The sequence below is a fragment of the Alosa sapidissima genome, chromosome 9 (assembly GCF_018492685.1).
Source record: "Alosa sapidissima isolate fAloSap1 chromosome 9, fAloSap1.pri, whole genome shotgun sequence".
NCBI lineage: Eukaryota > Metazoa > Chordata > Actinopteri > Clupeiformes > Clupeidae > Alosa > Alosa sapidissima.
In genome coordinates, this window is record NC_055965.1 from 26,275,334 (window position 1) to 26,303,333 (window position 28,000).

The following is a 28,000-nucleotide window of genomic DNA, read 5'->3' on the forward strand; positions in this document are numbered from 1 at the left end:
AGCGCAGAAGTGTTTCTATAGGTAGAGACAACCCAAATATTGCTTTTCCCCAAAATGTCTGTATAGTTCACAATTATCGATTTTTGTGTATAATCAGTGTATAAAAGTGCGCTACTGGTGGTGAAAAGTGGTACTATACACCTCATGAATAATTCACACAGCGGAGCTTCTGATTGGCTGTACTATACACCTCATGAATAATTCACACAGCGGAGCTTCTGATTGGCTGACAACCCTCCCCTCAGCATCGGATCAACTCTCACCCACTCGGTTCACACTGACTTGGAGGAAGAGACATGTGCAGGTAACATTGATGATTTAACTAAAATGTAAAGGTTAACTAAAAGACTAGGACCTGATTTACCAACTTTATTATTATAGCGACAAATGATTAAAGCAATAAAGCATTCGAAATGTTCTTTTATTGTTGTCAAACTGGTTAACCTTAAGGCTAGCTGATGATACACAGGGCAACTTTTTGAGCAACGATGTTGTTTGAGCACTTTCCTATTGATATTCATCAACAAAGTTGTATACAGATATCTTAAATCTTCACACAACTTGTTGTGATCATCTAATCAGTATGTTAGGATCCTGTCATATCATTGCCCGGCAACGTTGCTCAAAAAGCATTAACGTTAGAAATACTAGCAGGATTAGCTATTACCCACGTGAAGCCAAATTCTAGATACATGCAAAAGTGTTGAGCTAGCACCAGCATTAATTCGCTTATTAGCTCGTGGCCTTGGCTTTATCGTTTATCCAGTGTTTGGGTAAGGAACAAACAGTTTATTTTATTTGAATACAATATTATTTGAATCCATATAAAGCACATGAGTGACTGAGATTCAGCACGAGTTGTCATTTAGCAAATGTAGAAGCTTGTTAGCTAGTTAGCATACTGTTTAGCAAAAAATTAAATATTAATATGATTACTAGCTTTTTACAAAAATGGTCAGAAATGTGGTTATTTGAGGTTGATAGACTTGTGACTGATGGATTAACTACCTGACTGTGGACATATTATTGTCAGATTTAATTGTTGGTGTGAAAGGAGGCTAGTGAGTGATAGCAGTGAACTTGATAATTTCGTGGGCACCGTGTTCTTATAACTAGAGATGCACCCCGGAATCCGACGGTTTTCACGTGATTGGCCATGGTAAACAGTGAGTGTGTAGGCGGCCTAAATGTATAGCACTCGAGATAAATGTTCATTCAGGAGTCAAACATCAAACAAAATCTCTCTTCCTGCTGCAGTTTTGCTACTTCAATTTCGTTCTTGTTGTGAAGCTACACTACCCTACTCTACTCCTCATAGCCTAATTACCGTGAACTGTCTAGGTGCGTCTGTTTGGCAGACATCAGTAACATTGATGAGCTCCGCGATTTTATTCAGTTCATAACTGTAAGCAAACAGTCTGTGTAGGCGGCCTAGTGTCTAGCACTCGCGATTCATTCATGAGCGGTAGTGACAGATATAGCTGCTAATATTGCTCCGTCATTATCGTAGATGCATGTGTATATCGAAATCCTCACAAATGTAAATTAGCATCTTATGATGGTTGGAATTTCTCACTTGATGAGAGCTACAGTGTGATTGAGAGAGTGAAAACAGAGCACATCAAAATTGCATTAGACAACACTGAACTGTCTAAATAATATGTGTTGTAAACATTATCTTTGGGTTGTTGTAGGAGATGGCAACTCTAAGGTCCCGGAGGAGAGTGGTAAAACCCATCAATGAGGCGAAGTATTTCTCGTCCTTGTCGAAAGATACAAAGGTGAGTAATACAGGCTTAAGATAAGATCTCATAGGAAATTCAGCATGCACAAAGAGACATACACATGATCTACATACACACACTTGCTTATTCTGGTAAAATCTTCAGGTTGTGTGAGTTCACGGCCAGATGGGCAGATCTTTATACACATTTACTATCCAGTAGCATTGCAAGACTAAACAATAGGACCCATTGACCATGTAAATCTAGTATTAAAACAACAAGAACAATCTAATGGCCCAACTCGAGGGGCGGCAACAAGCATGCATTTAAAAACCTCACTGCACGCAATTGGATAACACTAGACCATGTTCACTCTGAATGATTTCGGGCTTCGACGCAATCGGATAACACTACGACCAATGTGTACTGTCCTCCAATGCTGCAGTGCTGTACATACACAAAATAAAAACGTGGCAATTTTCTAAGCGGATAAAAAGGATAACTATAATGTATGGCGGAATAACACTTGGGAGCACTTCGACGTCGGTGCAGTAATATCATCACTCCTGAAACATGATGGCACTATATACCTTCTGTTTGCTGCTAGGTATACGGTGCCTTCATGTTTCAGGAGTGATGACATTATTGCACTGACCTTGAAGTGCTCCCAAGCTCAATTCCGAAATACATTGTAGTTATCCTTTTTATCTGCCTAGATAATCGCCAAGTTTTATTTTGTATAACCATACTTGGGTCGTGTAACTACCCACGTAACCTTATTTAAATAGGGAAAACGTGGAAGCACTTGGTCGCTTCTAACTTCACCCCTTTTGGGATCCTAATGAAACCATAGACTGTTCTGAGCTATGCTACATGCTAGCAAAATAACGCCGCGCACCAGAGCGATTGAGTGCATGCACAAAGACGAGATAGGTATGTATCAACTGGTTTAAGATAAGGGAAGAACATATTTCAGTATGGAAAAACGGTGGTGTGTTCCTTTAACAAACTTGTTTTATTTGTAAATGACAACTTTTTTTAATCCATGCACACAAGATTTCAACTGAAGCAGCTCCTCCAGTTCCTAATGCAGCAGGAACAGAGAGTGATGTCAACAACACTGAACAGGTAAGTTGAGACTGTATGACATTTCACAGCTGATTACATATTTAGGGAAGGTGTTGCTTAGTCAGAAACTGTTAAGACTGATTAATGGAGAAATTCTTCAGTTCAGAAAAATGTAGATACTATCTAAATAACACCTTCACCTGACTGCTACACACTGACTGCTATACTTGACTGCTTGACACTAACTGCTATACTGGACTGTTACACACACTGATGACTGTCAATATGTGTTGTACAGTATCTATACGTTGTCCACACAGCACCTACATCTTACTGTTACACACACTGTGGACTGTCAATGTGTGTTGTGAAGACAGCGTCTAGATACTTTACAACACACAGTGACAGTCATCAGTGTATGAAACAGTCAGGAGTAGGTTTTGTGAGCACAGCGTCTAGATACTTTACAACACACCTTGACAGTCATCAGTGTATGTAACAGTCAGGTGTTGGTGCTACATACCTGACTGCTACATTGCTACCCGACTACTATATTATCCTCAAACACACGTATGCGTAGCTGTCGTGCCACAAACAGCGAGATATGGATGCTAGTTTAATTCGTCAAAAAGGAACACAACACTTTGCTTTACAGCTAGAGAGATTAAACTTGGCACTCTCCATGTAGGCCATGTGCAAAAGGTCTGACTTGAATTTCAGCCTCCTAGCTCGATGCTACCACCCACAACTCTACCTCTGAAGTGGGAGAGGTCAACTTTTTTGAAGTTTTTCCATTGTGTTTTTTTTTTGTGGGTGTCTCAGAGATCCCTCCTTTGGAACATTTTTCGGGGGCCTCAAGGCGGTGCCGTGCATCTTGTTCCTGTCCCTCTAGCATGCAGCATTATCGCACCAGAACGGGGAAACCCTGTACGTTTCAAACCATTTACCTCCTACTGGGAATAATCCACCGACTCCAAACTGAGTCCGGATTGTTTGTAATCTCGCGTTGTTCAACATAGTCTGATTTCATGCTGATCGGAACAACATAAGTGTGTTTTTTGGCTAAAAATTGAAAAATGGCTAAATGTTAATTTGTAGGTTTTGTGAGGACAGCGTCTAGATACTAGCCTTCCTAGCCAATTAAAATCGAGGAAGATGCAGGACATGCATTGTCAACACTGTCTGGTGAGTTGCAGGGGAAAACTTCCTTCAGCCCAGTCAAATATAAAAATAAATATAAAAAGTCCACATTAAACAAAGTGTAAACAGTAATTTCCTAGAGGGATGGACTTCACTGAAATCCCACGTGAACTCGTTTTGTCTGTCGAGGTCATTTGATCAGCTGAGTCCTAAATGATTGCTGCCTTTTCCGTTAGCTAGGTGACTAGTTAGTTCGCATTACGCAACATTCTAGAAATGACGTGCTGACAGACAGTTTTGGCAACCTAGCAACAGTAAAGACTAGAACGAAGTGCTCAGAAAATGAGTTTTTGAGCGCTCTCTGTATAAATAGCTTCTTTGGTGGACACGGACCCTAAAGTATCTACACGCTGTCTTCCTAACAACTTCATCTGACTGCTACACACTGACTGCTATACTGGACTGTTACACACACTGATGACTGTCAATATGTGTTGTACAGTATCTATACGTTGTCCACACAGCACCTACATCTTACTGTTACACACACTGTGGACTGTCAATGTGTGTTGTGAAGACAGCGTCTAGATACTTTAAAACACACAGTGACAGTCATCAGTGTATATAACAGTCAGGTGTAGGTTTTGTGAGGACAGCGTCTAGATACTTTACAACACACATTGACAGTCATCAGTGTATAAAACAGTCAGGTGTAGGTTTTGTGAGGACAGCGTCTAGATACTTTACAACACACATTGACAGTCATCAGTGTATATAACAGTCAGGTGTAGGTTTTGTGTGGACGGCGTCTAGATACTTTACAACACACATTGACAGTCATCAGTGTATGTAACAGTCAGGTGTAGGTTTTGTGAGGACAGCGTCTAGATACTTTACAACACACATTGACAGTCATCAGTGTATATTAAAGTCAGGTGTAGGTTTTGTGAGGACGGCGTCTAGATACTTTACAACACACATTGACAGTCATCAGTGTATGTAACAGTCAGGTGTTGGTGCTACATACCTGACTGCTACACCTGACTGCTACACACACTGATTACTAGGGGTGGGCGATATATATCGTCTGCGATAATATCGTGATTGCTGTTTTAACAATGTGCAAATTGACATTATCGAGTATTTAAATTACTTAGGGGGAAAACAATCGAAATCACGCATTGAACCCCCATACATTCACTAAGCCAGGAGGTGTATGCGAGAGAAGCCCTTGGCTGCAGCAGAGCAAGTCACGTGATTGCTAGTGGTCCACGTTGTCATACGCAGGCCTAATGTTTATTTTGTGCTGCTACTTTGTTCAAGTGGCATTGATGAGTTAGTCACGGTATTATATGTAAACATTAGGCTAGCCTTTGAGTATTTTAATAGTCAGTTGCAAAAGATATCTTCTTATGTTACCTTTTTGTAAATGGACTAAAGTTCGCTCTAAATATCAACTTTTAGCGATTATGCTAACCGTTAGCATCTCTATGGGATTTCTCATATACATTAGCCTTAAGCTAATGCATTAGTTTCTATTCTGAAAGGTCTGCTTAGTTTTACAGTGAAACCTAAGTAAAAGTTTGAAAGGAACTTCAGCTTCAGACTTTCTCTTGGGAAACGGTCAGGCCTATCTATCCTCTGTAATGTAGCTGGCTAGACCATGTCATTGCCACACACACAAGTGGGGGCAGAATTGGAAATGTGTCATAGAGTGACAATGCATTGGTTTGGTTAGAAAAGTCACAGGTTAGGTTATTGGTTATTATTGTAATGATGCTATTCATAAATAATGAGCTGTAAAGTAACTTGGACTTTTAAAAACAGTTTTTTAAAGGATATCGACTAATTATCGTTATCGTCAAAATCACCAAAATATCGAGATATTATTTTTTGTCCATATCGCCCACCCCTACTGATTACTGTGAATGTGTTTTGTAAAGTATCTACACACAGATACATCCATAGGCGTATGTACACACTAGATCCTATCAGACTTGTAGGTTGGATGTGAACTCAACATGGGCATCATTGTCTTCTCTTCTCTTTCTTGTACTGCAGTACAGAACCCCTTTCACAAAGCTATGTTAATTCATACAGACATTATATTGTAACACACCCATCATTAAATGATTCCTCATAAAAATGCTTGCTTTATGTTTTACAGTTGACTCCAGACACTGAGCAGCAACAAACTTCTTTGGCCAATCTTGCATTAGAGGATTCAACAGAGAAGGTAAATGTCTGTAGGGTGTGTCTCTAACCTGATGTAGTTACCACTGAATTTTAATGTTAAAGGCACACGCCACCGTTTTTCCATACTGATATGTTTTTCCCTGATCTTAAACCAGTTGATCCATACCTATTTCGTCTTTGTGCATGCACTCAATCGCTCTGGTGCGCGGAGTTAGCTATGCTAGCATGCATCATGGCTCAGAACAGTCTATGGTTTCAAAAAAAGGGGTGAAGTTAGAAGCGACCAAGCACTTCCACGTTTTCCTTATTTAAATACGGTTACGTGAGTAGTTACACGACCCAAGTATGGTTACACAAAATAAAAACGTGGCAATTTTCTAAGCGGATAAAAAGGATAACTATAATGTATGGCGGAATAACACTTGGGAGCACTTTGACGTCGGCGCAGTAATATCATCACTCCTGAAACATGATGGCACTATATACCTTCTGTTTGCTGCTAGGTATACGGTGCCTTCATGTTTCAGGAGTGATGACATTATTGCGCTGACCTTGAAGTGCTCCCAAGCGCAATTCCGCCATACATTATAGTTATCCTTTTTATCTGCCTAGATAATCGCCAAGTTTTATTTTGTATAACCATACTTGGGTCGTGTAACTACCCACGTAACCTTATTTAAATAGGGAAAACGTGGAAGCACTTGGTCGCTTCTAACTTTACCCCTTTTGGGATCCTAATGAAACCATAGACTGTTCTGAGCTATGCTACATGCTAGCAAAATAACGCCGCGCACCAGAGCGATTGAGTGCATGCACAAAGACGAGATAGGTATGTATCAACTGGTTTAAGATAAGGGAAGAACATATTTCAGTATGGAAAAACGGTGGTGTGTTCCTTTAACAAACTTGTTTTATTTGTAAATGACAACTTTTTTTAATCCTTGCACACAAGATTTCAACTGAAGCAGCTCCTCCAGTTCCTAATGCAGCAGGAACAGAGAGTGATGTCAACAACACTGAACAGGTAAGTTGAGACTATATGACATTTCACAGCTGATTACATATTTAGGGAAGGTGTTGCTTAGTCAGAAACGGTTAAGACTGAATGATGGAGAAATTCTTCAGTTCAGAAAAATGTAGACACTATCTAAATAACACCTTCACCTGACTGCTACACACTGACTGCTATACCTGACTGCTTGACACTAACTGCTATACTGGACTGTTACACACACTGATGACTGTCAATATGTGTTGTACAGTATCTATACGTTGTCCACACAGCACCTACATCTTACTGTTACACACACTGTGGACTGTCAATGTGTGTTGTGAAGACAGCGTCTAGATACTTTACAACACACAGTGACAGTCATCAGTGTATATAACAGTCAGGTGTAGGTTTTGTGAGGACGGCGTCTAGATACTTTACAACACACATTGACCGTCATCAGTGTATAAAAGTCAGGTGTAGGTTTTGTGAGGACAGCGTCTAGATACTTTACAACACACATTGACAGTCATCAGTGTATATAACAGTCAGGTGTAGGTTTTGTGAAGACGGCGTCTAGATACTTTACAACACACATTGACAGTCATCAGTGTATGTAACAGTCAGGTGTAGGTTTTGTGAGGACGGCGTCTAGATACTTTACAACACACATTGACAGTCATCAGTGTATGTAACAGTCAGGTGTTGGTGCTACATACCTGACTGCTACATTGCTAACCGACTACTATATTATCCTCAAACACACGTATGCGTAGCTGTCGTGCCACAAACAGCGAGATATGGATGCTAGTTTAATTCGTCAAAAAGGAATTTTTTGCAGACACAACACTTTGCTTTACAGCTAGAGAGATTAAACTTGGCACTCTCCATGTAGGCCATGTGCAAAAGGTCTGACTTGAATTTCAGCCTCCTAGCTCGATGCTACCACCCACAACTCTACCTCTGAAGTGGGAGAGGTCAACTTTTTTGAAGTTTTTCCATTGTGTTTTTTTTTTGTGGGTGTCTCAGAGATCCCTCCTTTGGAACATTTTTCGGGGGCCTCAAGGCGGTGCCGTGCATCTTGTTCCTGTCCCTCTAGCATGCAGCATTATCGCACCAGAACGGGGAAACCCTGTACGTTTCAAACCATTTACCTCCTACTGGGAATAATCCACCGACTCCAAACTGAGTCCGGATTGTTTGTAATCTCGCGTTGTTCAACATAGTCTGATTTCATGCTGATCGGAACAACATAAGTGTGTTTTTTGGCTAAAAATTGAAAAATGGCTAAATGTTAATTTGTAGGTTTTGTGAGGACGGCGTCTAGATACTTTACAACACACATTGACAGTCATCAGTGTATGTAACAGTCAGGTGTAGGTTTTGTGAGGACGGCGTCTAGATACTTTACAACACACATTGACAGTCATCAGTGTATGTAACAGTCAGGTGTAGGTTTTGTGAGGACGGCGTCTAGATACTTTACAACACACATTGACAGTCATCAGTGTATATAAAAGTCAGGTGTAGGTTTTGTGAGGACGGCGTCTAGATACTTTACAACACACATTGACAGTCATCAGTGTATGTAACAGTCAGGTGTTGGTGCTACATACCTGACTGCTACACACACTGATTACTAGGGGTGGGCGATATATATCGTCTGCGATAATATCGTGATTGCTGTTTTAACAATGTGCAAATTGACATTATCGAGTATTTAAATTACTTAGGGGGAAAACAATCGAAATCACGCATTGAACCCCCATACATTCACTAAGCCAGGAGGTGTATGCGAGAGAAGCCCTTGGCTGCAGCAGAGCAAGTCACGTGATTGCTAGTGGTCCACGTTGTCATACGCAGGCCTAATGTTTATTTTGTGCTGCTACTTTGTTCAAGTGGCATTGATGAGTTAGTCACGGTATTATATGTAAACATTAGGCTAGCCTTTGAGTATTTTAATAGTCAGTTGCAAAAGATATCTTCTTATGTTACCTTTTTGTAAATGGACTAAAGTTCGCTCTAAATATCAACTTTTAGCGATTATGCTAACCGTTACCATCTCTATGGGATTTCTCATATACATTAGCCTTAAGCTAATGCATTAGTTTCTATTCTGAAAGGTCTGCTTAGTTTTACAGTGAAACCTAAGTAAAAGTTTGAAAGGAACTTCAGCTTCAGACTTTCTCTTGGGAAACGGTCAGGCCTATCTATCCTCTGTAATGTAGCTGGCTAGACCATGTCATTGCCACACACACAAGTGGGGGCAGAATTGGAAATGTGTCATAGAGTGACAATGCATTGGTTTGGTTAGAAAAGTCACAGGTTAGGTTATTGGTTATTATTGTAATGATGCTATTCATAAATAATGAGCTGTAAAGTAACTTGGACTTTTAAAAACAGTTTTTTAAAGGATATCGACTAATTATCGTTATCGTCAAAATCACCAAAATATCGAGATATTATTTTTTGTCCATATCGCCCACCCCTACCGATTACTGTGAATGTGTTTTGTAAAGTATCTACACACAGATACATCCATAGGCGTATGTACACACTAGATCCTATCAGACTTGTAGGTTGGATGTGAACTCAACATGGGCATCATTGTCTTCTCTTCTCTTTCTTGTACTGCAGTACAGAACCCCTTTCACAAAGCTATGTTAATTCATACAGACATTATATTGTAACACACCCATCATTAAATGATTCCTCATAAAAATGCTTGCTTTATGTTTTACAGTTGACTCCAGACACTGAGCAGCAACAAACTTCTTTGGCCAATCTTGCATTAGAGGATTCAACAGAGAAGGTAAATGTCTGTAGGGTGTGTCTCTAACCTGATGTAGTTACCACTGAATTTTAATGTTAAAGGCACACGCCACCGTTTTTCCATACTGATATGTTTTTCCCTGATCTTAAACCAGTTGATCCATACCTATTTCGTCTTTGTGCATGCACTCAATCGCTCTGGTGCGCGGAGTTAGCTATGCTAGCATGCATCATGGCTCAGAACAGTCTATGGTTTCAAAAAAGGGGTGAAGTTAGAAGCGACCAAGCACTTCCACGTTTTCCTTATTTAAATACGGTTACGTGAGTAGTTACACGACCCAAGTATGGTTACACAAAATAAAAACGTGGCAATTTTCTAAGCGGATAAAAAGGATAACTATAATGTATGGCGGAATAACACTTGGGAGCACTTTGACGTCGGCGCAGTAATATCATCACTCCTGAAACATGATGGCACTATATACCTTCTGTTTGCTGCTAGGTATACGGTGCCTTCATGTTTCAGGAGTGATGACATTATTGCGCTGACCTTGAAGTGCTCCCAAGCGCAATTCCGCCATACATTATAGTTATCCTTTTTATCTGCCTAGATAATCGCCAAGTTTTATTTTGTATAACCATACTTGGGTCGTGTAACTACCCACGTAACCTTATTTAAATAGGGAAAACGTGGAAGCACTTGGTCGCTTCTAACTTTACCCCTTTTGGGATCCTAATGAAACCATAGACTGTTCTGAGCTATGCTACATGCTAGCAAAATAACGCCGCGCACCAGAGCGATTGAGTGCATGCACAAAGACGAGATAGGTATGTATCAACTGGTTTAAGATAAGGGAAGAACATATTTCAGTATGGAAAAACGGTGGTGTGTTCCTTTAACAAACTTGTTTTATTTGTAAATGACAACTTTTTTTAATCCTTGCACACAAGATTTCAACTGAAGCAGCTCCTCCAGTTCCTAATGCAGCAGGAACAGAGAGTGATGTCAACAACACTGAACAGGTAAGTTGAGACTATATGACATTTCACAGCTGATTACATATTTAGGGAAGGTGTTGCTTAGTCAGAAACGGTTAAGACTGAATGATGGAGAAATTCTTCAGTTCAGAAAAATGTAGACACTATCTAAATAACACCTTCACCTGACTGCTACACACTGACTGCTATACCTGACTGCTTGACACTAACTGCTATACTGGACTGTTACACACACTGATGACTGTCAATATGTGTTGTACAGTATCTATACGTTGTCCACACAGCACCTACATCTTACTGTTACACACACTGTGGACTGTCAATGTGTGTTGTGAAGACAGCGTCTAGATACTTTACAACACACAGTGACAGTCATCAGTGTATATAACAGTCAGGTGTAGGTTTTGTGAGGACGGCGTCTAGATACTTTACAACACACATTGACCGTCATCAGTGTATAAAAGTCAGGTGTAGGTTTTGTGAGGACAGCGTCTAGATACTTTACAACACACATTGACAGTCATCAGTGTATATAACAGTCAGGTGTAGGTTTTGTGAAGACGGCGTCTAGATACTTTACAACACACATTGACAGTCATCAGTGTATGTAACAGTCAGGTGTAGGTTTTGTGAGGACGGCGTCTAGATACTTTACAACACACATTGACAGTCATCAGTGTATGTAACAGTCAGGTGTTGGTGCTACATACCTGACTGCTACATTGCTACCCGACTACTATATTATCCTCAAACACACGTATGCGTAGCTGTCGTGCCACAAACAGCGAGATATGGATGCTAGTTTAATTCGTCAAAAAGGAATTTTTTGCAGACACAACACTTTGCTTTACAGCTAGAGAGATTAAACTTGGCACTCTCCATGTAGGCCATGTGCAAAAGGTCTGACTTGAATTTCAGCCTCCTAGCTCGATGCTACCACCCACAACTCTACCTCTGAAGTGGGAGAGGTCAACTTTTTTGAAGTTTTTCCATTGTGTTTTTTTTTTGTGGGTGTCTCAGAGATCCCTCCTTTGGAACATTTTTCGGGGGCCTCAAGGCGGTGCCGTGCATCTTGTTCCTGTCCCTCTAGCATGCAGCATTATCGCACCAGAACGGGGAAACCCTGTACGTTTCAAACCATTTACCTCCTACTGGGAATAATCCACCGACTCCAAACTGAGTCCGGATTGTTTGTAATCTCGCGTTGTTCAACATAGTCTGATTTCATGCTGATCGGAACAACATAAGTGTGTTTTTTGGCTAAAAATTGAAAAATGGCTAAATGTTAATTTGTAGGTTTTGTGAGGACAGCGTCTAGATACTAGCCTTCCTAGCCAATTAAAATCGAGGAAGATGCAGGACATGCATTGTCAACACTGTCTGGTGAGTTGCAGGGGAAAACTTCCTTCAGCCCAGTCAAATATAAAAATAAATATAAAAAGTCCACATTAAACAAAGTGTAAACAGTAATTTCCTAGAGGGATGGACTTCACTGAAATCCCACGTGAACTCGTTTTGTCTGTCGAGGTCATTTGATCAGCTGAGTCCTGAATGATTGCTGCCTTTTCCGTTAGCTAGGTGACTAGTTAGTTCGCATTACGCAACATTCTAGAAATGACGTGCTGACAGACAGTTTTGGCAACCTAGCAACAGTAAAGACTAGAACGAACTGCTCAGAAAATGAGTTTTTGAGCGCTCTCTGTATAAATAGCTTCTTTGGTGGACACGGACCCTAAAGTATCTACACGCTGTCTTCCTAACAACTTCATCTGACTGCTACACACTGACTGCTATACTGGACTGTTACACACACTGATGACTGTCAATATGTGTTGTACAGTATCTATACGTTGTCCACACAGCACCTACATCTTACTGTTACACACACTGTGGACTGTCAATGTGTGTTGTGAAGACAGCGTCTAGATACTTTACAACACACAGTGACAGTCATCAGTGTATAAAACAGTCAGGTGTAGGTTTTGTGAGGACAGCGTCTAGATACTTTACAACACACATTGACAGTCATCAGTGTATGTAACAGTCAGGTGTTGGTGCTACATACCTGACTGCTACATTGCTACCCGACTACTATATTATCCTCAAACACACGTATGCGTAGCTGTCGTGCCACAAACAGCGAGATATGGATGCTAGTTTAATTCGTCAAAAAGGAATTTTTTGCAGACACAACACTTTGCTTTACAGCTAGAGAGATTAAACTTGGCACTCTCCATGTAGGCCATGTGCAAAAGGTCTGACTTGAATTTCAGCCTCCTAGCTCGATGCTACCACCCACAACTCTACCTCTGAAGTGGGAGAGGTCAACTTTTTTGAAGTTTTTCCATTGTGTTTTTTTTTTGTGGGTGTCTCAGAGATCCCTCCTTTGGAACATTTTTCGGGGGCCTCAAGGCGGTGCCGTGCATCTTGTTCCTGTCCCTCTAGCATGCAGCATTATCGCACCAGAACGGGGAAACCCTGTACGTTTCAAACCATTTACCTCCTACTGGGAATAATCCACCGACTCCAAACTGAGTCCGGATTGTTTGTAATCTCGCGTTGTTCAACATAGTCTGATTTCATGCTGATCGGAACAACATAAGTGTGTTTTTTGGCTAAAAAATTGAAAAATGGCTAAATGTTAATTTGTAGGTTTTGTGAGGACGGCGTCTAGATACTTTACAACACACATTGACAGTCATCAGTGTATGTAACAGTCAGGTGTAGGTTTTGTGAGGACGGCGTCTAGATACTTTACAACACACATTGACAGTCATCAGTGTATGTAACAGTCAGGTGTAGGTTTTGTGAGGACGGCGTCTAGATACTTTACAACACACATTGACAGTCATCAGTGTATATAAAAGTCAGGTGTAGGTTTTGTGAGGACGGCGTCTAGATACTTTACAACACACATTGACAGTCATCAGTGTATGTAACAGTCAGGTGTTGGTGCTACATACCTGACTGCTACACACACTGATTACTAGGGGTGGGCGATATATATCGTCTGCGATAATATCGTGATTGCTGTTTTAACAATGTGCAAATTGACATTATCGAGTATTTAAATTACTTAGGGGGAAAACAATCGAAATCACGCATTGAACCCCCATACATTCACTAAGCCAGGAGGTGTATGCGAGAGAAGCCCTTGGCTGCAGCAGAGCAAGTCACGTGATTGCTAGTGGTCCACGTTGTCATACGCAGGCCTAATGTTTATTTTGTGCTGCTACTTTGTTCAAGTGGCATTGATGAGTTAGTCACGGTATTATATGTAAACATTAGGCTAGCCTTTGAGTATTTTAATAGTCAGTTGCAAAAGATATCTTCTTATGTTACCTTTTTGTAAATGGACTAAAGTTCGCTCTAAATATCAACTTTTAGCGATTATGCTAACCGTTAGCATCTCTATGGGATTTCTCATATACATTAGCCTTAAGCTAATGCATTAGTTTCTATTCTGAAAGGTCTGCTTAGTTTTACAGTGAAACCTAAGTAAAAGTTTGAAAGGAACTTCAGCTTCAGACTTTCTCTTGGGAAACGGTCAGGCCTATCTATCCTCTGTAATGTAGCTGGCTAGACCATGTCATTGCCACACACACAAGTGGGGGCAGAATTGGAAATGTGTCATAGAGTGACAATGCATTGGTTTGGTTAGAAAAGTCACAGGTTAGGTTATTGGTTATTATTGTAATGATGCTATTCATAAATAATGAGCTGTAAAGTAACTTGGACTTTTAAAAACAGTTTTTTAAAGGATATCGACTAATTATCGTTATCGTCAAAATCACCAAAATATCGAGATATTATTTTTTGTCCATATCGCCCACCCCTACTGATTACTGTGAATGTGTTTTGTAAAGTATCTACACACAGATACATCCATAGGCGTATGTACACACTAGATCCTATCAGACTTGTAGGTTGGATGTGAACTCAACATGGGCATCATTGTCTTCTCTTCTCTTTCTTGTACTGCAGTACAGAACCCCTTTCACAAAGCTATGTTAATTCATACAGACATTATATTGTAACACACCCATCATTAAATGATTCCTCATAAAAATGCTTGCTTTATGTTTTACAGTTGACTCCAGACACTGAGCAGCAACAAACTTCTTTGGCCAATCTTGCATTAGAGGATTCAACAGAGAAGGTAAATGTCTGTAGGGTGTGTCTCTAACCTGATGTAGTTACCACTGAATTTTAATGTTAAAGGCACACGCCACCGTTTTTCCATACTGATATGTTTTTCCCTGATCTTAAACCAGTTGATCCATACCTATTTCGTCTTTGTGCATGCACTCAATCGCTCTGGTGCGCGGAGTTAGCTATGCTAGCATGCATCATGGCTCAGAACAGTCTATGGTTTCAAAAAAGGGGTGAAGTTAGAAGCGACCAAGCACTTCCACGTTTTCCTTATTTAAATACGGTTACGTGAGTAGTTACACGACCCAAGTATGGTTACACAAAATAAAAACGTGGCAATTTTCTAAGCGGATAAAAAGGATAACTATAATGTATGGCGGAATAACACTTGGGAGCACTTTGACGTCGGCGCAGTAATATCATCACTCCTGAAACATGATGGCACTATATACCTTCTGTTTGCTGCTAGGTATACGGTGCCTTCATGTTTCAGGAGTGATGACATTATTGCGCTGACCTTGAAGTGCTCCCAAGCGCAATTCCGCCATACATTATAGTTATCCTTTTTATCTGCCTAGATAATCGCCAAGTTTTATTTTGTATAACCATACTTGGGTCGTGTAACTACCCACGTAACCTTATTTAAATAGGGAAAACGTGGAAGCACTTGGTCGCTTCTAACTTTACCCCTTTTGGGATCCTAATGAAACCATAGACTGTTCTGAGCTATGCTACATGCTAGCAAAATAACGCCGCGCACCAGAGCGATTGAGTGCATGCACAAAGACGAGATAGGTATGTATCAACTGGTTTAAGATAAGGGAAGAACATATTTCAGTATGGAAAAACGGTGGTGTGTTCCTTTAACAAACTTGTTTTATTTGTAAATGACAACTTTTTTTAATCCTTGCACACAAGATTTCAACTGAAGCAGCTCCTCCAGTTCCTAATGCAGCAGGAACAGAGAGTGATGTCAACAACACTGAACAGGTAAGTTGAGACTATATGACATTTCACAGCTGATTACATATTTAGGGAAGGTGTTGCTTAGTCAGAAACGGTTAAGACTGAATGATGGAGAAATTCTTCAGTTCAGAAAAATGTAGACACTATCTAAATAACACCTTCACCTGACTGCTACACACTGACTGCTATACCTGACTGCTTGACACTAACTGCTATACTGGACTGTTACACACACTGATGACTGTCAATATGTGTTGTACAGTATCTATACGTTGTCCACACAGCACCTACATCTTACTGTTACACACACTGTGGACTGTCAATGTGTGTTGTGAAGACAGCGTCTAGATACTTTACAACACACAGTGACAGTCATCAGTGTATATAACAGTCAGGTGTAGGTTTTGTGAGGACGGCGTCTAGATACTTTACAACACACATTGACCGTCATCAGTGTATAAAAGTCAGGTGTAGGTTTTGTGAGGACAGCGTCTAGATACTTTACAACACACATTGACAGTCATCAGTGTATATAACAGTCAGGTGTAGGTTTTGTGAAGACGGCGTCTAGATACTTTACAACACACATTGACAGTCATCAGTGTATGTAACAGTCAGGTGTAGGTTTTGTGAGGACGGCGTCTAGATACTTTACAACACACATTGACAGTCATCAGTGTATGTAACAGTCAGGTGTTGGTGCTACATACCTGACTGCTACATTGCTAACCGACTACTATATTATCCTCAAACACACGTATGCGTAGCTGTCGTGCCACAAACAGCGAGATATGGATGCTAGTTTAATTCGTCAAAAAGGAATTTTTTGCAGACACAACACTTTGCTTTACAGCTAGAGAGATTAAACTTGGCACTCTCCATGTAGGCCATGTGCAAAAGGTCTGACTTGAATTTCAGCCTCCTAGCTCGATGCTACCACCCACAACTCTACCTCTGAAGTGGGAGAGGTCAACTTTTTTGAAGTTTTTCCATTGTGTTTTTTTTTTTGTGGGTGTCTCAGAGATCCCTCCTTTGGAACATTTTTCGGGGGCCTCAAGGCGGTGCCGTGCATCTTGTTCCTGTCCCTCTAGCATGCAGCATTATCGCACCAGAACGGGGAAACCCTGTACGTTTCAAACCATTTACCTCCTACTGGGAATAATCCACCGACTCCAAACTGAGTCCGGATTGTTTGTAATCTCGCGTTGTTCAACATAGTCTGATTTCATGCTGATCGGAACAACATAAGTGTGTTTTTTGGCTAAAAATTGAAAAATGGCTAAATGTTAATTTGTAGGTTTTGTGAGGACAGCGTCTAGATACTAGCCTTCCTAGCCAATTAAAATCGAGGAAGATGCAGGACATGCATTGTCAACACTGTCTGGTGAGTTGCAGGGGAAAACTTCCTTCAGCCCAGTCAAATATAAAAATAAATATAAAAAGTCCACATTAAACAAAGTGTAAACAGTAATTTCCTAGAGGGATGGACTTCACTGAAATCCCACGTGAACTCGTTTTGTCTGTCGAGGTCATTTGATCAGCTGAGTCCTGAATGATTGCTGCCTTTTCCGTTAGCTAGGTGACTAGTTAGTTCGCATTACGCAACATTCTAGAAATGACGTGCTGACAGACAGTTTTGGCAACCTAGCAACAGTAAAGACTAGAACGAAGTGCTCAGAAAATGAGTTTTTGAGCGCTCTCTGTATAAATAGCTTCTTTGGTGGACACGGACCCTAAAGTATCTACACGCTGTCTTCCTAACAACTTCATCTGACTGCTACACACTGACTGCTATACTGGACTGTTACACACACTGATGACTGTCAATATGTGTTGTACAGTATCTATACGTTGTCCACACAGCACCTACATCTTACTGTTACACACACTGTGGACTGTCAATGTGTGTTGTGAAGACAGCGTCTAGATACTTTACAACACACAGTGACAGTCATCAGTGTATATAACAGTCAGGTGTAGGTTTTGTGAGGACGGCGTCTAGATACTTTACAACACACATTGACAGTCATCAGTGTATAAAACAGTCAGGTGTAGGTTTTGTGAGGACAGCGTCTAGATACTTTACAACACACATTGACAGTCATCAGTGTATGTAACAGTCAGGTGTTGGTGCTACATACCTGACTGCTACATTGCTACCCGACTACTATATTATCCTCAAACACACGTATGCGTAGCTGTCGTGCCACAAACAGCGAGATATGGATGCTAGTTTAATTCGTCAAAAAGGAATTTTTTGCAGACACAACACTTTGCTTTACAGCTAGAGAGATTAAACTTGGCACTCTCCATGTAGGCCATGTGCAAAAGGTCTGACTTGAATTTCAGCCTCCTAGCTCGATGCTACCACCCACAACTCTACCTCTGAAGTGGGAGAGGTCAACTTTTTTGAAGTTTTTCCATTGTGTTTTTTTTTTGTGGGTGTCTCAGAGATCCCTCCTTTGGAACATTTTTCGGGGGCCTCAAGGCGGTGCCGTGCATCTTGTTCCTGTCCCTCTAGCATGCAGCATTATCGCACCAGAACGGGGAAACCCTGTACGTTTCAAACCATTTACCTCCTACTGGGAATAATCCACCGACTCCAAACTGAGTCCGGATTGTTTGTAATCTCGCGTTGTTCAACATAGTCTGATTTCATGCTGATCGGAACAACATAAGTGTGTTTTTTGGCTAAAAATTGAAAAATGGCTAAATGTTAATTTGTAGGTTTTGTGAGGACGGCGTCTAGATACTTTACAACACACATTGACAGTCATCAGTGTATGTAACAGTCAGGTGTAGGTTTTGTGAGGACGGCGTCTAGATACTTTACAACACACATTGACAGTCATCAGTGTATGTAACAGTCAGGTGTAGGTTTTGTGAGGACGGCGTCTAGATACTTTACAACACACATTGACAGTCATCAGTGTATGTAACAGTCAGGTGTTGGTGCTACATACCTGACTGCTACACACACTGATTACTAGGGGTGGGCGATATATATCGTTTGCGATAATATCGTGATTGCTGTTTTAACAATGTGCAAATTGACATTATCGAGTATTTAAATTACTTAGGGGGAAAACAATCGAAATCACGCATTGAACCCCCATACATTCACTAAGCCAGGAGGTGTATGCGAGAGAAGCCCTTGGCTGCAGCAGAGCAAGTCACGTGATTGCTAGTGGTCCACGTTGTCATACGCAGGCCTAATGTTTATTTTGTGCTGCTACTTTGTTCAAGTGGCATTGATGAGTTAGTCACGGTATTATATGTAAACATTAGGCTAGCCTTTGAGTATTTTAATAGTCAGTTGCAAAAGATATCTTCTTATGTTACCTTTTTGTAAATGGACTAAAGTTCGCTCTAAATATCAACTTTTAGCGATTATGCTAACCGTTACCATCTCTATGGGATTTCTCATATACATTAGCCTTAAGCTAATGCATTAGTTTCTATTCTGAAAGGTCTGCTTAGTTTTACAGTGAAACCTAAGTAAAAGTTTGAAAGGAACTTCAGCTTCAGACTTTCTCTTGGGAAACGGTCAGGCCTATCTATCCTCTGTAATGTAGCTGGCTAGACCATGTCATTGCCACACACACAAGTGGGGGCAGAATTGGAAATGTGTCATAGAGTGACAATGCATTGGTTTGGTTAGAAAAGTCACAGGTTAGGTTATTGGTTATTATTGTAATGATGCTATTCATAAATAATGAGCTGTAAAGTAACTTGGACTTTTAAAAACAGTTTTTTAAAGGATATCGACTAATTATCGTTATCGTCAAAATCACCAAAATATCGAGATATTATTTTTTGTCCATATCGCCCACCCCTACTGATTACTGTGAATGTGTTTTGTAAAGTATCTACACACAGATACATCCATAGGCGTATGTACACACTAGATCCTATCAGACTTGTAGGTTGGATGTGAACTCAACATGGGCATCATTGTCTTCTCTTCTCTTTCTTGTACTGCAGTACAGAACCCCTTTCACAAAGCTATGTTAATTCATACAGACATTATATTGTAACACACCCATCATTAAATGATTCCTCATAAAAATGCTTGCTTTATGTTTTACAGTTGACTCCAGACACTGAGCAGCAACAAACTTCTTTGGCCAATCTTGCATTAGAGGATTCAACAGAGAAGGTAAATGTCTGTAGGGTGTGTCTCTAACCTGATGTAGTTACCACTGAATTTTAATGTTAAAGGCACACGCCACCGTTTTTCCATACTGATATGTTTTTCCCTGATCTTAAACCAGTTGATCCATACCTATTTCGTCTTTGTGCATGCACTCAATCGCTCTGGTGCGCGGAGTTAGCTATGCTAGCATGCATCATGGCTCAGAACAGTCTATGGTTTCAAAAAAGGGGTGAAGTTAGAAGCGACCAAGCACTTCCACGTTTTCCTTATTTAAATACGGTTACGTGAGTAGTTACACGACCCAAGTATGGTTACACAAAATAAAAACGTGGCAATTTTCTAAGCGGATAAAAAGGATAACTATAATGTATGGCGGAATAACACTTGGGAGCACTTTGACGTCGGCGCAGTAATATCATCACTCCTGAAACATGATGGCACTATATACCTTCTGTTCGCTGCTAGGTATACGGTGCCTTCATGTTTCAGGAGTGAAGACATTATTGCGCTGACCTTGAAGTGCTCCCAAGCGCAATTCCGCCATACATTATAGTTATCCTTTTTATCTGCCTAGATAATCGCCAAGTTTTATTTTGTATAACCATACTTGGGTCGTGTAACTACCCACGTAACCTTATTTAAATAGGGAAAACGTGGAAGCACTTGGTCGCTTCTAACTTTACCCCTTTTGGGATCCTAATGAAACCATAGACTGTTCTGAGCTATGCTACATGCTAGCAAAATAACGCCGCGCACCAGAGCGATTGAGTGCATGCACAAAGACGAGATAGGTATGTATCAACTGGTTTAAGATAAGGGAAGAACATATTTCAGTATGGAAAAACGGTGGTGTGTTCCTTTAACAAACTTGTTTTATTTGTAAATGACAACTTTTTTTAATCCTTGCACACAAGATTTCAACTGAAGCAGCTCCTCCAGTTCCTAATGCAGCAGGAACAGAGAGTGATGTCAACAACACTGAACAGGTAAGTTGAGACTATATGACATTTCACAGCTGATTACATATTTAGGGAAGGTGTTGCTTAGTCAGAAACGGTTAAGACTGAATGATGGAGAAATTCTTCAGTTCAGAAAAATGTAGACACTATCTAAATAACACCTTCACCTGACTGCTACACACTGACTGCTATACCTGACTGCTTGACACTAACTGCTATACTGGACTGTTACACACACTGATGACTGTCAATATGTGTTGTACAGTATCTATACGTTGTCCACACAGCACCTACATCTTACTGTTACACACACTGTGGACTGTCAATGTGTGTTGTGAAGACAGCGTCTAGATACTTTACAACACACAGTGACAGTCATCAGTGTATATAACAGTCAGGTGTAGGTTTTGTGAGGACGGCGTCTAGATACTTTACAACACACATTGACCGTCATCAGTGTATAAAAGTCAGGTGTAGGTTTTGTGAGGACAGCGTCTAGATACTTTACAACACACATTGACAGTCATCAGTGTATATAACAGTCAGGTGTAGGTTTTGTGAAGACGGCGTCTAGATACTTTACAACACACATTGACAGTCATCAGTGTATGTAACAGTCAGGTGTAGGTTTTGTGAGGACGGCGTCTAGATACTTTACAACACACATTGACAGTCATCAGTGTATGTAACAGTCAGGTGTTGGTGCTACATACCTGACTGCTACATTGCTAACCGACTACTATATTATCCTCAAACACACGTATGCGTAGCTGTCGTGCCACAAACAGCGAGATATGGATGCTAGTTTAATTCGTCAAAAAGGAATTTTTTGCAGACACAACACTTTGCTTTACAGCTAGAGCGATTAAACTTGGCACTCTCCATGTAGGCCATGTGCAAAAGGTCTGACTTGAATTTCAGCCTCCTAGCTCGATGCTACCACCCACAACTCTACCTCTGAAGTGGGAGAGGTCAACTTTTTTGAAGTTTTTCCATTGTGTTTTTTTTTTGTGGGTGTCTCAGAGATCCCTCCTTTGGAACATTTCTCGGGGGCCTCAAGGCGGTGCCGTGCATCTTGTTCTTGTCCCTCTAGCATGCAGCATTATCGCACCAGAACGGGGAAACCTTGTACGTTTCAAACCATTTACCTCCTACTGGGAATAATCCACCGACTCCAAACTGAGCCCGGATTGTTTGTAATCTCGCGTTGTTCAACATAGTCTGATTTCATGCTGATCGGAACAACATAAGTGTGTTTTTTGGCTAAAAATTGAAAAATGGCTAAATGTTAATTTGTAGGTTTTGTGAGGACAGCGTCTAGATACTAGCCTTCCTAGCCAATTAAAATCGAGGAAGATGCAGGACATGCATTGTCAACACTGTCTGGTGAGTTGCAGGGGAAAACTTCCTTCAGCCCAGTCAAATATAAAAATAAATATAAAAAGTCCACATTAAACAAAGTGTAAACAGTAATTTCCTAGAGGGATGGACTTCACTGAAATCCCACGTGAACTCGTTTTGTCTGTCGAGGTCATTTGATCAGCTGAGTCCTGAATGATTGCTGCCTTTTCCGTTAGCTAGGTGACTAGTTAGTTCGCATTACGCAACATTCTAGAAATGACGTGCTGACAGACAGTTTTGGCAACCTAGCAACAGTAAAGACTAGAACGAAGTGCTCAGAAAATGAGTTTTTGAGCGCTCTCTGTATAAATAGCTTCTTTGGTGGACACGGACCCTAAAGTATCTACACGCTGTCTTCCTAACAACTTCATCTGACTGCTACACACTGACTGCTATACTGGACTGTTACACACACTGATGACTGTCAATATGTGTTGTACAGTATCTATACGTTGTCCACACAGCACCTACATCTTACTGTTACACACACTGTGGACTGTCAATGTGTGTTGTGAAGACAGCGTCTAGATACTTTACAACACACAGTGACAGTCATCAGTGTATATAACAGTCAGGTGTAGGTTTTGTGAGGACGGCGTCTAGATACTTTACAACACACATTGACAGTCATCAGTGTATGTAACAGTCAGGTGTAGGTTTTGTGAGGACAGCGTCTAGATACTTTACAACACACATTGACAGTCATCAGTGTATATAAAAGTCAGGTGTAGGTTTTGTGAGGACGGCGTCTAGATACTTTACAACACACATTGACAGTCATCAGTGTATGTAACAGTCAGGTGTTGGTGCTACATACCTGACTGCTACACCTGACTGCTACACACACTGATTACTAGGGGTGGGCGATATATATCGTCTGCGATAATATCGTGATTGCTGTTTTAACAATGTGCAAATTGACATTATCGAGTATTTAAATTACTTAGGGGGAAAACAATCGAAATCACGCATTGAACCCCCATACATTCACTATGCCAGGAGGTGTATGCGAGAGAAGCCCTTGGCTGCAGCAGAGCAAGTCACGTGATTCCTAGTGGTCCACGTTGTCATACGCAGGCCTAATGTTTATTTTGTGCTGCTACTTTGTTCAAGTGGCATTGATGAGTTAGTCACGGTATTATATGTAAACATTAGGCTAGCCTTTGAGTATTTTAATAGTCAATTGCAAAAGATATCTTCTTATGTTACCTTTTTGTAAATGGACTAAAGTTCGCTCTAAATATCAACTTTTAGCGATTATGCTAACCGTTAGCATCTCTATGGGATTTCTCATATACATTAGCCTTAAGCTAATGCATTAGTTTCTATTCTGAAAGGTCTGCTTAGTTTTACAGTGAAACCTAAGTAAAAGTTTGAAAGGAACTTCAGCTTCAGACTTTCTCTTGGGAAACGGTCAGGCCTATCTATCCTCTGTAATGTAGCTGGCTAGACCATGTCATTGCCACACACACAAGTGGGGGCAGAATTGGAAATGTGTCATAGAGTGACAATGCATTGGTTTGGTTAGAAAAGTCACAGGTTAGGTTATTGGTTATTATTGTAATGATGCTATTCATAAATAATGAGCTGTAAAGTAACTTGGACTTTTAAAAACAGTTTTTTAAAGGATATCGACTAATTATCGTTATCGTCAAAATCACCAAAATATCGAGATATTATTATTTGTCCATATCGCCCACCCCTACTGATTACTGTGAATGTGTTTTGTAAAGTATCTACACACAGATACATCCATAGGCGTATGTACACACTAGATCCTATCAGACTTGTAGGTTGGATGTGAACTCAACATAATTGAACTTAGGCCTTTGTCACAACAATCATTCAACTTCATCCTCTAATCATGTAACAGCCATTTATCTTTACATCTATCTATCCACCTATGCATGCATCCATCCATCCATCTACAGTATCTCACAAAAGTGAATAACTTTCACAAAATAACTCTGCATATAGCCATTCATGTCTAAACAGCTGGCAACAAAAGTGAGCACACCTCACAGCGAACATGTCCTAATTGTGCCCAAACTGTCAATATTTTGTGTGAGCACTATTATTATGTACTGCCTTAACCCCTATGGGCTTGAAATCACCAGAGCTGCACAGGTTTCAACTGGAATCCTATCCCACTCCTCCATGATGACATCACAGAGCTGGTGGATGTTAGACACCTTGCTCTCCTCCACCTTCGACTTGAGGATGAGCCACAGGCGCTCAAATGGGTGTAGGTACTAGGCCAGTCCATCACCTTTATCTTCAGCTTCCTCAGCAAGACAGTTGTCATCTTGGAGGTGTGTTTAGGGTCATCATCATGTGTAAAACGGCCATGCCATGCATGCGGCCCAGTTTCCGAGGAGAGGTGGTCATGCTCTGCTTGGAACTCATGTTTCCCTCTATGAACCACAACTCCCCAGTGCCAGCAGCACTCATGCAGCCCTAGATATGATGCCACCACCACCATGCTTGACTTTAGGCAAGAGACCGTTGTCTTGGTGTTCCTCACCAAGGTGCTGCCACACACACTTGACATCATCTGAGCAAGTTTATCTTGGTCTCATCAGACCACAGGACATGGTTCCAGTAATCCGCTTGTCTTCTGCACACAAGACCAAGATCAACTTGTTTGGCTCAGATGATGTCAAGTGTGTGTGGCAGCACCCTGGTGAGGAACACCAAGACAACGGTCTCTTGTCTAAAGTCAGGCATGGTGGTGGTGGCATCTAGGGCTGCATGAGTGCTGCTGGCACTGGGGAGTTGTGGTTCATAGAGGGAAACATGAGTTCCAAGCAGAGCATGACCTCCTCTCCTCGGAAACTGGGCCGCATGCATGGCATGGCAGTTTTACAGCATGATGATGACCCTAAACACACCTCCAAGATGACAACTGCCTTGTTGAGGAAGCTGAAGATAAAGGTGATGGACTGGCTTAGTACCTACACCCATTTGAGCGCCTGTGGCTCATTCTCATGCGGAAGGTGGAGTAGAGCAAGGTGTCTAACATCCACCAGCTCTATGATGTCATCATGGAGGAGTGGGATAGGATTCCAGTTGAAACCTGTGCAGCTCTGGTGATTTCAAGCCCATAGGGGTTAAGGCAGTACATCATGATAGTGCTCACACAAAATATTGACAGTTTGGGCACAATTAGGACATGTTCACTGTGAGGTGTACTCACTTTTGTTGCCAGCTGTTTAGACATGAATGGCTATATGCAGAGTTATTTTGTGAAAGTTATTCACTTTTGTGAGATACTGTAGATGGATGGATGGATGCATAGGTGGATAGATAGATGTAAAGATAAATGGCTGTTACATGATTAGAGGATGAAGTTGAATGATTGTTGTGACAAAGGCCTAAGTTGAATTACAATGTAAAGATTTTTATTGAGCTGTCCTCTTTATTGCAGAAGAGAGCAAGGCGACCTGTTGAGACCACTCCAGGCGCCTCAGATGGTACGAATATATTCTGTCCACTAGTATATCCACTGACATTTGGTTCCTTACATATAGATGAGCTAGTGATACTGTTTGGATGAGTGATTCATTCCTAATGTTCCATTCACAGATGGTGACTCTGCCCTGGAAGGCACGTCTCAAGGTATGACAGTCTTAAAACGTTTCTCATCTATAGTCACTGTAGTGTGCTGTGAGGCTATTGAAACAGGTCAGATGTAGTTCGATAATATCCTGTCAGTCACATAGAAATTTAAAAGATGATGAACCTAACTGTTTGGATTAAGGGGGTTGTTTATTTTTTTTCAGCATTACACAAAAACACTGATGGGAAGGAGAGAGTGCACAGCAGGAGGGAAGTGCGCACACATTCAGGTAAAAGCACACACACACAGACGACTCTACTGCTGAATTATGTTTTGAGAGAAGAAACATTTAGAGTTAGAAACTTCTTGCAGATTTAATAGGAAGTGTTAATTAAGTTTTGTTCTTCATGAGGCAGGCCACTGAAGCATTGTCATAAGTGCAGGGAATTAGGGGGAGTTATTTGACTCGATTTGGCTTAATAAAAAGACAGAGTGATGATAAACTGCCATTACAGCATTGCTAACACAACACATCTAATAGTTAGCCTGACTCCGCCTGACTACGTACTTCCGCTCAATTTCATTTCTCTTTACTACTCTGTCTGGTATAGCTTGATCCAGCTTCGTTTACTCCGGAAAGTGCATCTCCGCCCAATCAGCGAACAGAGGGCGTTCCCAAGAGCGATTACATTTAAGTTCCAAGCCTATCGTTATCGTTGTGTCCCCCGTGGTTATCATACGTCATTACCAAACGTTATTGATTGAACTCCAATGAATTCAAACTTCAGACAAGCATCCACAAACCAGGAAATAAACTTTGCCAATGGATCTAGGCCAGACTCTCTGCGAAGAAGAGAGTCTGGTCTCCAAGCTATCTAATAGTGGCCTCAGACATTTGAACAATCTTACATAATCATACTTTTGTGAGATACTTTAGATGGAGGGATGGATGCATAGGTGGATAGATAGATGTAAAGATAAATGGCTGTTACATGATTAGAGGATGAAGTTGAATGATTGTTGTGACAAAGGCCTAAGTTCAATTACAATTTAAAGATTTTTATTGAGCTGTCCTCTTTATTGCAGGAAAGAAGAGAGCAAGGCGACCTGTTGAGACCACTCCAGGCGCCTCAGATGGTACGAATATATTCTGTCCACCAGTATATCCACTGACATTTGGTTCCTTACATGTAGATGAGCTAGTGATACTGTTTGGATGAGTGATTCATTCATAATTTTCCATTTATAGATGTTGACTCTGCCCTGGAAGGCACACGGCCCCTTGCGTGGGAAAAGGATCCCAGGAGAAAACAAAAACGGCCGTGGTCACCAACGGAGATTGCTGCAGTAATGCGGCATTTCAGGGTCCACATAGCCAAAGGGAGTCTAGCCACAATAAAAGAGTGCAAACTGTGCAAGATTGCTGAGCATCCTGCTCTAGCTAAACGATCTGAACAAAATTTAAGAGATTTTGTAAGGAATCGGGGTATTGTTGCAAAGAAGTCATTCAAAGACATTCGCCCAGTGTTTTAAATGTTTTTTTTAAAAAAAAATGTTTTTACTTTTTACTGTTTAATGATTTTTTAAAACTTTGTACTGTTTTATGACTTTTTATGTTCTATGAACCCAGTGTTCATGAAGGGTTTGAATGCATTCATAAAGTCTGTCATTACTGTTCATAATTGTTTATACATAAATAATACATAAATAATAGATAGGTGTGTCCTTTTGTGTATCCATGTCCAGTCTATTCATGTTTGACCTTCTAATACACCTATGTGACATGTTTGAGTGTTGTATACTATGTCCATCTAATTCACCTCTGTGTCATGGGCGTGGCTTAGCTAGCTAATTATCCCTGTCCTCACAATTATGTATAGTGTCAGGTTGTCATATCTTGAGTTATGTTGTGTGTAA

The 28,000-nt window shown here is 40.8% G+C and overlaps 2 protein-coding genes across 4 annotated transcripts in view; both read left to right on the forward strand.

The window, feature by feature from the left end:
- On the forward strand, positions 1–27,981 carry LOC121719495. Of its 3 annotated transcripts, none has more exons than XM_042105193.1 (16): positions 3–304; positions 1,695–1,781; positions 2,781–2,852; positions 6,100–6,168; positions 7,081–7,152; positions 9,863–9,931; positions 10,843–10,914; positions 14,981–15,049; positions 15,961–16,032; positions 20,099–20,167; positions 21,079–21,150; positions 25,952–25,997; positions 26,110–26,142; positions 26,307–26,372; positions 27,170–27,220; positions 27,333–27,981. In XM_042105193.1, exons 1-16 carry the CDS (start codon positions 194–196, stop codon positions 27,614–27,616), a joined length of 1,314 nt encoding a protein of 437 aa, XP_041961127.1. In that variant the 5' UTR covers positions 3–193; the 3' UTR covers positions 27,617–27,981. The 3 variants fall into 3 exon arrangements, with proteins under 3 accessions (XP_041961129.1, XP_041961127.1, XP_041961128.1); XM_042105194.1 differs by lacking the exon at positions 3–304 and adding an exon at positions 594–773; XM_042105195.1 differs by lacking the exons at positions 26,110–26,142; positions 26,307–26,372; positions 27,170–27,220 and having other exon boundaries at positions 1–304.
- The window catches only part of LOC121718496 (B-cell receptor CD22-like), a 53,586-nt gene that overhangs the window by 1,987 nt on the left and 23,599 nt on the right, over positions 1–28,000 (forward strand). The gene's annotated exons all lie outside the window — the stretch shown is intronic.

What these genes read in the sequence shown, in the direction of transcription:
- LOC121719495 (XM_042105193.1), top strand. Translation starts at nt 194, where the DNA reads ATGAATAATTCACACAGCGGAGCTTCTGATTGGCTGACAACCCTCCCC. An exon ending in TAGAGGATTCAACAGAGAAG is followed by an intron (nt 15,050 to 15,960) that starts GTAAATGTCTGT and finishes CTTGCACACAAG; the next exon opens with ATTTCAACTGAAGCAGCTCC. An exon ending in ATGTCAACAACACTGAACAG is followed by an intron (nt 16,033 to 20,098) that starts GTAAGTTGAGAC and finishes TATGTTTTACAG; the next exon opens with TTGACTCCAGACACTGAGCA.